Source organism: Saprolegnia diclina (assembly GCF_000281045.1).
Source record: "Saprolegnia diclina VS20 unplaced genomic scaffold supercont1.109, whole genome shotgun sequence".
NCBI lineage: Eukaryota > Oomycota > Saprolegniomycetes > Saprolegniales > Saprolegniaceae > Saprolegnia > Saprolegnia diclina.
The window spans coordinates 90,487-97,604 of record NW_008246176.1 but is presented as its reverse complement, the minus strand read 5'-3'; the positions used below and the strand labels follow the sequence as shown (position 1 = coordinate 97,604).

Below are 7,118 nucleotides of genomic sequence, written 5' to 3'. Positions count from 1 at the left end.
GGGCACCACTGCGGCGGCTACGACAAGCTCGGGCACCGCACCGAGTGCTGCTGCGGCGTCCACCAAGAATGCGTTGACCCAACGCTGGCGCAGCAGTGCCGCTGCACGACCGTTGTGACTGTGCCCGCTAACCTCTCGGGACTGGAGATCGTTGTGCTCGTCGTACTCAGCTGCATCGGGCAGTGCGTCTTCTGTGGCTTCGCATTCCTCTGCTACGGCACCGACTGCCCGCTTCGATGCAGAACCGCGATCGTCTCTCTCTCTCGGCGCATCGTCTCCAGCTGCTCCAGAGGTCGTCGTTCGGCGCTGCAGCCGACGAAGCGCTCGATGCGGTCGTCGCACACGCTTCTCGTCGACGATAACGAAGGCGCATAGGCGGGGCAAGTACATCGAATATGAGTTTGATGACGTAAATGCGCAAGCTGTCGAGCACACCTTGTTGTACATTTATACGACTATAACATGTAGACTAGATACTACGAGCCCCATGTACCCCACCCCTATCGCGAGGTTGCCACTACTCACCGTCGTCTCAACTCGTTCGGATAGTGCTACTCCGCGCGTTGGCTCGCCTTTTGTGCAGTAACCTGTCTCGATGCAAATGAGCTGTCGTCGACCACGTTGAGTGCAGTCGCTGGGCTCTGGCGTCGCACACAGGAGCATACGGAGGTGTTGTCCCTTCCTTCTCTTCCAACCATCAAGTTGGTTCGTCCCACCACCGCATGCTTGTCGGAACATCTTCCAGTCTACAAACTGTTCCACTTCAACATCATATCCCTTTTTGCCGTAGACTCGCAACTTGGCGTCTTGAATCGACCACCGCGCGCCTTGGGTATCTGCAGGCACGAGCCGTGCGTCCTCATCTTCGGGCTCGTCCTTGACCTTGGGCGCGTCCTTGACCTTGGGCGCGTCCTTGGCCTTGTCCGCCGTCTTGCACCGGCACCACGATAGCAGATCGATTTGGGCTTCTTGCACAACCGCGATGCACCCAGCGATGCCAAAGAAGAGAAGCAACTGCACCAGAATAAGGACGACGCCCGCGATGACGTACACGATCACGAGGACCACCGCGTCCATGACGAATTGCAGCAAAGACGTTGTTCGCAGCCAGTAGAGTCCATGCAGCGTCGGGTCTGTCTCGAACCGTAAGCAGTCGCACTGCCCGTCGGCGTGAGGCATGCCGCAGACGTCGTGCTCGGCGCAACAACAGAGCTCTTGGACGCCGTACGTCATGTTGTAGGCGCCACAAAAGCGCCCGGGTTTGCCCAAGAACGCACCACTGCAGTCACCACCGTATGCACAGAGCGCGCAGGTGGACGCGTCAAGTTGGCTGCTGGCGACCGCGTCAAGTTGGCTGCTGGCGACCGCGGTGCACACGGCCAGGAGAAGAAGTCGCATCCGACACAACCATGCCATCATCGACGAAAACAAAATCGTGTCCCACTCTTCTCCAGACGCTGGCTTTTCCGACATTGCCGTTGGTGAAATCGACGACGTGTGCGCACTCGCATCGTCGAATGACAAAGTGGTGTTGGCTTCAAAACGGGATATGTCCTGCGGACCCTTGTTTCCATGTAACTAGTACTACGGCGCATTGTCGTCGTCTTCGTGGACCAGAGCTGTGCGCGAGGCACGCTTCGCGCGTGGCGTCGTACGAGGAGCCGAGCGCCGCTGCGTCCACCAGGACCGAATACGTCGACCCAGTGCGAAAATGCAATCCACCGTGTGGATCATAAGCCTGCACGAGAGGGCGACGTTCAACAACACGATTGACGAGATTGCAACGATGAGACAATGCGCGAGAAAGTCCAGTACCGAGGCCTCTGGCGGTACACGGACAACGGTCGTGCAGCGGCACTGCTGCGCCCGCGTGGGGTCGACGCATTCTTGGTGCACGCCGCAGCAGCACTCGGTGCGGTGCCCGAGCTTGTCGTAGCCGCCGCAGTGGTGCCCGGGCCCGCTTGCGTGGGCGGCGCTGCAGTTGCCCGACCGCGCGCATTCGTCGCAGTTGGTGGCCATCGCCAACGTCGCCAGCGCCGCAAGCAGCAGCAACGCCCCAAGCTTGGTCATGCTGTTTGGTTGTCGGTTGAATTTCGCTTCAGCCGTGTTCACCTCGGCTCGCCTTGCAGTGGGACTACACTGTATTCTCGAAGCGACCAGCACTCCCACTTGACGAGCATGCAGTGATGGGCAGACACGTCGGCGAAGGATCTGCTGACCGGGCGATGGATGGGCCAACCAGCCGCTGCAACCTCATCTCAACGCGTCTCGGATTGGGTGGCCCTCGCTGCCTCCAGCGAGCGACCTCGTTGAGCACGCCGCTGACAGCCACACCTTGGCGCCCCGTCTTTACGTACAATTACGCCCAGCAAGTAAGCGTTGCAACGGTCCCACCAAGCTGCGACTCCACCGCCAATCATATCAACTAGAACGCAGGACCGCAAAATGTAAATGGACTTGCTGTCTTCTGTCGACAGACCCACGACGTCACGGGTTTCCATTCATATATATAACACCTAACGACTAACGACTACGCCTTCCAAGCACTAGCATCGCGGCGCGGCGAGCTGCTCGAGGGCCGTCTCGCACTCGACCAGTTGGTACCACAGATCTGCTTGCTTGAACGGCAGTGCGTACGCCTTGAGGGAGGAGAGCAGCTCCGAGAGCGTCGGAAGGCGTGTCCGGACCGAGTCGGGGGCGTCGTACAGGGCGCGCTGCCACGTATCCAGTGCCAAGAGCATGTCAAACATGGCGTCGCCGTCGAGGCCAAAGGTCGCCGCGGCCTCGACAAGCTCGAGAAGCGTGTCCAGGAGCCACTGCGCTTCCGCAAGGTCGTCGTGCGTGAGGCCATCATCAACGTCGTCGTCGTCGTACTCGTCATCGGACTCGTCTTCTGTCTCGTCGGCCGACGCGGCGCGCTGCTTGTCCAGGATCGTTTTGGTCTTATCGAGCGCGAAATCAGGAAGGCGCATGCTCACATCGTCGTGGGCCTCGTCGTCCTCGGAGGTCGGGGCGAGCGTGCGGCTCGACTTGGTGACGTCGATGAACGCGTCCGGGGCGATCTTGTCAATGACTTTGGCGCCGACCGAGCCCGTGATGCGGGCAAAGAGCGAGAGCAGCATCGTTCCACGACTGCCAAGGGGTCTGAGGGGGACGGGTAATATTCGGTTGTGCCATCGTCACAACCAGTTGCAGCCAAGATCGCCAGGTAATATTTCGCCGCGTTTGATTGGTGGGTTCAGTTGGGTGCGTCATAAAATGCAAACTCGGGTGCTTCTCTTGAAGTTTGTATTGAAGGACCCGAACATGATTTACTCCAGCCCCGAGGACCACGACCCTTCGCACAAGCAACTCGCAGTACGGACTGTGCCAAGAGCGACCGCTTGTGACGACGCTCAGCGCGGCTCTGGCACCGGCCTTGCAACCCGCCTTTGCCCGCATTGGAAGGGGTTGCTGCTGACAACCCTACCCCGGATCAACGAAAAATGCCAGAACCACGACACACCACACGCACGAGGATGGCCTGATGATGTTGACGAGTAACCAGATGCGACGTCCCACAAGCGCTGAACGTCGTGAGATCCAAGTGCTTTTGACGAGATTTCTTGTTAGTTGAGCGGCAAAAATTCATCTTCGATAAACATGTACTTGACCGTGCGCTCAAACACTATGGGCAGCAGCGACTGCTTGAGCTGGACGTTCTCAATGTGGTCGAGGAGGTTGTCGTTGGTGATGATGCTCAGGTTGTGCCGCTCTGCGTACCTAGTCCAATACTATGAATCTAATACTATGAATCGAGATGGCTACTTGAGCAAAAACAAGTCGTCGTCGACGCCGGCGGGCGTCAGAAACAGCACTTGCTTCTCCATCAGATCAAAGAGCACATCGACGTCGTCGGCCAGGTTGCCATCGTGGCGGCTACGCGCGTTGCGTCACGCTGCTTATATCAATCGCAAGAGGACGAGATAGTACCTCTCCACAAACCGCTGGGGCAGGAACGCGATCGCCCGCGTGCTCGCCGCCTTGTTGTAGTAGCTGAGCGCGAGCGCGAGGCCGCGCGCCGAGAAGCGCTTCTGCTTGCGCTTCAAACGGCCCAGATTTCGCCCGTGAAAGTAGCCAATGTTGGCGCCGTCCAAGAGGCAGTCGAGCGACCGCAGCCGCTTGGTCGCCACCGCCATCTTGTCTTCGAGCGCAGGCTGCGCATGCGACACGTTCTGAAACGCCGGCGGTGGCGGTGGTGGCGTCGTCGGCATTGGCGGTGCGACCGTGGGCGGAGGCAACGGCGGTGGTGGCACTGACGGCAACGGCGGAGGCATTGATGGAGCCGGTGGGCGTGGAGCCGGTGGCAACGGCGGCGTGGCTACCGGCGCGCTGGCACCCGCGCCTTGCCTGGCAAGCGTCACTGCCGCCACCCGCGCGGTGATCGCCGCCGACTCGTGTTCATAGATACGCTCCGTCACGGCCTTGTGCTCGGCGGCAAGGGCCTCATGCGACGGGCCATGCGTCACTGGTTCGCGGGGTTCGCTCAGGAGACGCGCATAGATCGACGGCGCCTTCTCCTTGACTTCGAGTTCTGGCTTCGGCTTCTTTTTTTTGCTCTTTTTGCGCTTGGTGCTGTCCGAGGCGACGGCCGGCGCCTCGTTGTTGTTGCTACTCGCGTCGTCATTATCGTTGGGAGGTTGGAGGCCGGTGCTATGCGACGCCGTGACCGAGTGTTTCTGTGGGCGCAGCTGCAGCGACTCGGCCAGCGCGACTTGCCGCAGCTTGGTTTGCTTCCAAGCGGAAACGCCGAGCAATTTCGAGCCGAGCTTGAGCACAAGCGTGAGGTTGTCATGCGCCTCTTGAAGCTGGCCGAGCGCCTCATGGACGCGGGCGTGGACGAGGAAGCAGTCGATCTGGAGGCGCTGGACGTCCTTGCGCACGGACGATGGCAAGTCGGGTGGCAGCGTCTGCATGTGCTTGAGCAGCATCGTCGCACTACGCCACTCGCATGAGCCATGCACCTTGGCAAAGGACAGTACCGTTCAATGTCGTCGCTGGCAAGGGCAACGCGGCCCTCTTCACAGTAGCACCATGCGCGACCCGAGAAGCACTAGACACGTCCTTTATCATACCAGGAGCTTTGGCAGAGGTCTACCTTGACGAGCCGGAGCACGTCGTCAAAGATACCGTACAGAGCGACCTTGTCGTCGTCATCGCTGGCGTCGATGCGCCGACAGCACTCGATAAACTCGGACTGGATCGCCATGCCATAGCAGTTGATGGCGCCGATGAGCGCGTCGGCCGACGACACGGCGCCGTGCGGGTGCGTCACGAGGTTGGCGTACATGGCTTGCTCAAAGCCCGGTGAAATCAGCGCCCCGTCGAGCACATAGTACGAGCTCTCGGCGTCGGGGTGCACCGCTTGGCGCAAGATCGTAGCCACAAACTTCCAGTTGATTGCATTCGGCGAGAGTGCTTGAAACTCGATGAGGATCGGGGTCATGTAGTGGCCCATGCGGGTGACCATGTCGGGGACGTGCAAGAGAAGGCTGCGCACCATGCTCAGGTACGACTCGTAGCACGAGTCGGGCTCGTTGAGCTGCTTGTACACGAGCTTGTGCATGCAGATCTGGAAGAGCTTGGCCGCGTACGCTGCTTCGTCGCATGGCAGAATCGTATTGTTGGTCGCATCGACGTTCGCATGTTGGACGACCGTGTGGATCTGCTGGCCCGCGATGACGTACAAGTGCGACGCTTGGATCCGCGCAAACGACGCTTTCTGGAGCGCCGAGAGCACGCAGCTCTCGCTGCACGCCACGTCTTCGAGCCGCTGGAGCAACAGCAGGAGGTAGTCGACGAGCGGCGCGCGGCGCTTCCAGTCGAGCGGTTCACGCACGTGCCAAATGTGCAGCTTGTAGAGCACAAGCTGCATTAGTCGATCGAGGACGTAGATGGGCTGCGCCACCGACCCAAAGAGCGACGGGTAGTGCGCGCAGATCGCGTGCAGCCCGGGCGTGTTGGGCTGCACCAAGTGCGTTTGCAGCAACTGGACGATCTGCACGAGCCGGCCGCGGAGCTCGTCCGAGATGTGCTGGCCAATGACGCGCGGAAAGAGCGACAAGCCGAGGCGCACGGTCGGCAAGATCGCGATCAGTGGCAGCGGGATCCCGAGCTGCAAGAGCGTGAGCAAATCGGCGCTCTGCTTGTCAAAGTTCACGGCCCGCGCTCGCAACAGGTGCAGCGCCACGAGCCGACCGCGGAGCACGCGCTGCAGTAGGCGCGCGCAGGCTTCTTCATGGCGGACGCGCTCGCGCTCCTCGCGGGCCAGGCGCGCGCTCGCGACGAGAGACGCCCGCGACGACGCCGCTTCCAGGGTTGGTCGCTGCCACATGTCGCCGAGGTGGTCGCGACGAAAGGATTGGTGGATATGCCTTCCAATACTGGATTTTTGCGGATTTGGATTGGTGGAAAGAATTTGTGAGCGCGTGATTCGTCAAAAGTCGTTCGGCCCCAAAGATCCCAGCATGAGCCTTGTCTGCGGCGTCTGCAACGAGCAACCGTCCAAGTACAAATGCCCCGTCTGCCGCCTGCGCTACTGCTCCGCGCCATGCTACAAGCTGCATAAGGACGCCGCTTGTGGGCAGCCGGCCGCGCCTGCCAAGGACGCGCCGGCGACAAGCAGCAATGCCACCGCGACCACGCCTGTCCCTGCGCCAGTGGCCAGCGAGCCGTCGCCTGCGCCATCGGTCACCGAGGCGACGGACGTCGCGCCCCTCCCGACAGACATCCTCGAGCCGAGTAGCGCGGCGCCCGAGCCCACCAGTAGCACTGACACTGTCGTCGCCACACCAGCGATCGTCGACGCTGTGGCTGCTGCGGTCGAGGCCGTTGCTTCTGCCGAGCCCACGGACGACGACGCGAAAGACATGGACACGGCCGAGCCTCTTGCCACCGACACGGACATCGCAGAGATGGTCGACGAAGCGCTGGCCGTTGCTCCATTGGCCGCCGACGACGAAGAGAACATCCATCTCTTGACCAAGGCGCAGCTGCAAGCGATCGCATCGTCAACACTCGTGCGCAAGGCCCTCGAGAACCCGCACTTCCGCAGCCGCATCCAAGAGGTAAGCGCCATG

General features: G+C 60.9%; 5 protein-coding genes across 5 annotated transcripts; 1 reads left to right on the top strand and 4 right to left on the bottom strand.

Moving 5' to 3' along the window:
* Nucleotides 1-697: 697 nt before the first annotated feature.
* On the bottom strand, nucleotides 698-1,398 carry SDRG_16004 (hypothetical protein; the record flags this gene model as incomplete). Its single annotated transcript, XM_008622193.1, has 2 exons — nucleotides 698-746; nucleotides 800-1,398. The coding sequence occupies 2 exons, from the start codon at nucleotides 1,396-1,398 to the stop codon at nucleotides 698-700; spliced, it is 648 nt and encodes a 215-aa protein (XP_008620415.1).
* Nucleotides 1,399-1,487: 89 nt separating this feature from the next.
* On the bottom strand, nucleotides 1,488-2,150 carry SDRG_16003 (hypothetical protein). The gene has a single exon (XM_008622192.1). The coding sequence runs from the start codon at nucleotides 2,068-2,070 to the stop codon at nucleotides 1,585-1,587; it is 486 nt and encodes a 161-aa protein (XP_008620414.1). The 5' UTR covers nucleotides 2,071-2,150; the 3' UTR covers nucleotides 1,488-1,584.
* A 302-nt stretch (nucleotides 2,151-2,452) lies between these two features.
* SDRG_16002 (hypothetical protein) lies at nucleotides 2,453-3,183 on the bottom strand. The gene has a single exon (XM_008622191.1). It carries the CDS (start codon nucleotides 3,120-3,122, stop codon nucleotides 2,547-2,549), a length of 576 nt encoding a protein of 191 aa, XP_008620413.1. The 5' UTR covers nucleotides 3,123-3,183; the 3' UTR covers nucleotides 2,453-2,546.
* A 303-nt stretch (nucleotides 3,184-3,486) lies between these two features.
* Nucleotides 3,487-6,443, bottom strand: SDRG_16001 (hypothetical protein). Its single transcript, XM_008622190.1, has 5 exons — nucleotides 5,138-6,443; nucleotides 5,022-5,092; nucleotides 3,973-4,977; nucleotides 3,808-3,918; nucleotides 3,487-3,762 (listed from the first exon to the last, which is right to left on the bottom strand). The coding sequence occupies exons 1-5, from the start codon at nucleotides 6,371-6,373 to the stop codon at nucleotides 3,609-3,611; spliced, it is 2,577 nt and encodes an 858-aa protein (XP_008620412.1). The 5' UTR covers nucleotides 6,374-6,443; the 3' UTR covers nucleotides 3,487-3,608.
* Nucleotides 6,444-6,506: 63 nt separating this feature from the next.
* Nucleotides 6,507-7,110, top strand: SDRG_16000 (hypothetical protein; the record flags this gene model as incomplete). Its single annotated transcript, XM_008622189.1, has 2 exons — nucleotides 6,507-7,058; nucleotides 7,105-7,110. The coding sequence occupies 2 exons, from the start codon at nucleotides 6,507-6,509 to the stop codon at nucleotides 7,108-7,110; spliced, it is 558 nt and encodes a 185-aa protein (XP_008620411.1).
* Between the last annotated feature and the right edge of the window lie 8 nt (nucleotides 7,111-7,118).

Excerpts from the sequence above, each read along its gene's own strand:
- SDRG_16001 (XM_008622190.1), bottom strand. The coding sequence starts at position 6,373 with ATGTGGCAGCGACCAACCCTGGAAGCGGCGTCGTCGCGGGCGTCTCTC. Across the intron at positions 5,093-5,137 it reads ACGTGCTCCGGCTCGTCAAG|TGCTTCTCGGGTCGCGCATG; the intron begins GTAGACCTCTGC and ends GGACGTGTCTAG. Across the intron at positions 3,919-3,972 it reads CCCCAGCGGTTTGTGGAGAG|CCGCCACGATGGCAACCTGG; the intron begins GTACTATCTCGT and ends CAACGCGCGTAG.
- SDRG_16002 (XM_008622191.1), bottom strand. The coding sequence starts at position 3,122 with ATGCTGCTCTCGCTCTTTGCCCGCATCACGGGCTCGGTCGGCGCCAAA.
- SDRG_16003 (XM_008622192.1), bottom strand. The coding sequence starts at position 2,070 with ATGACCAAGCTTGGGGCGTTGCTGCTGCTTGCGGCGCTGGCGACGTTG.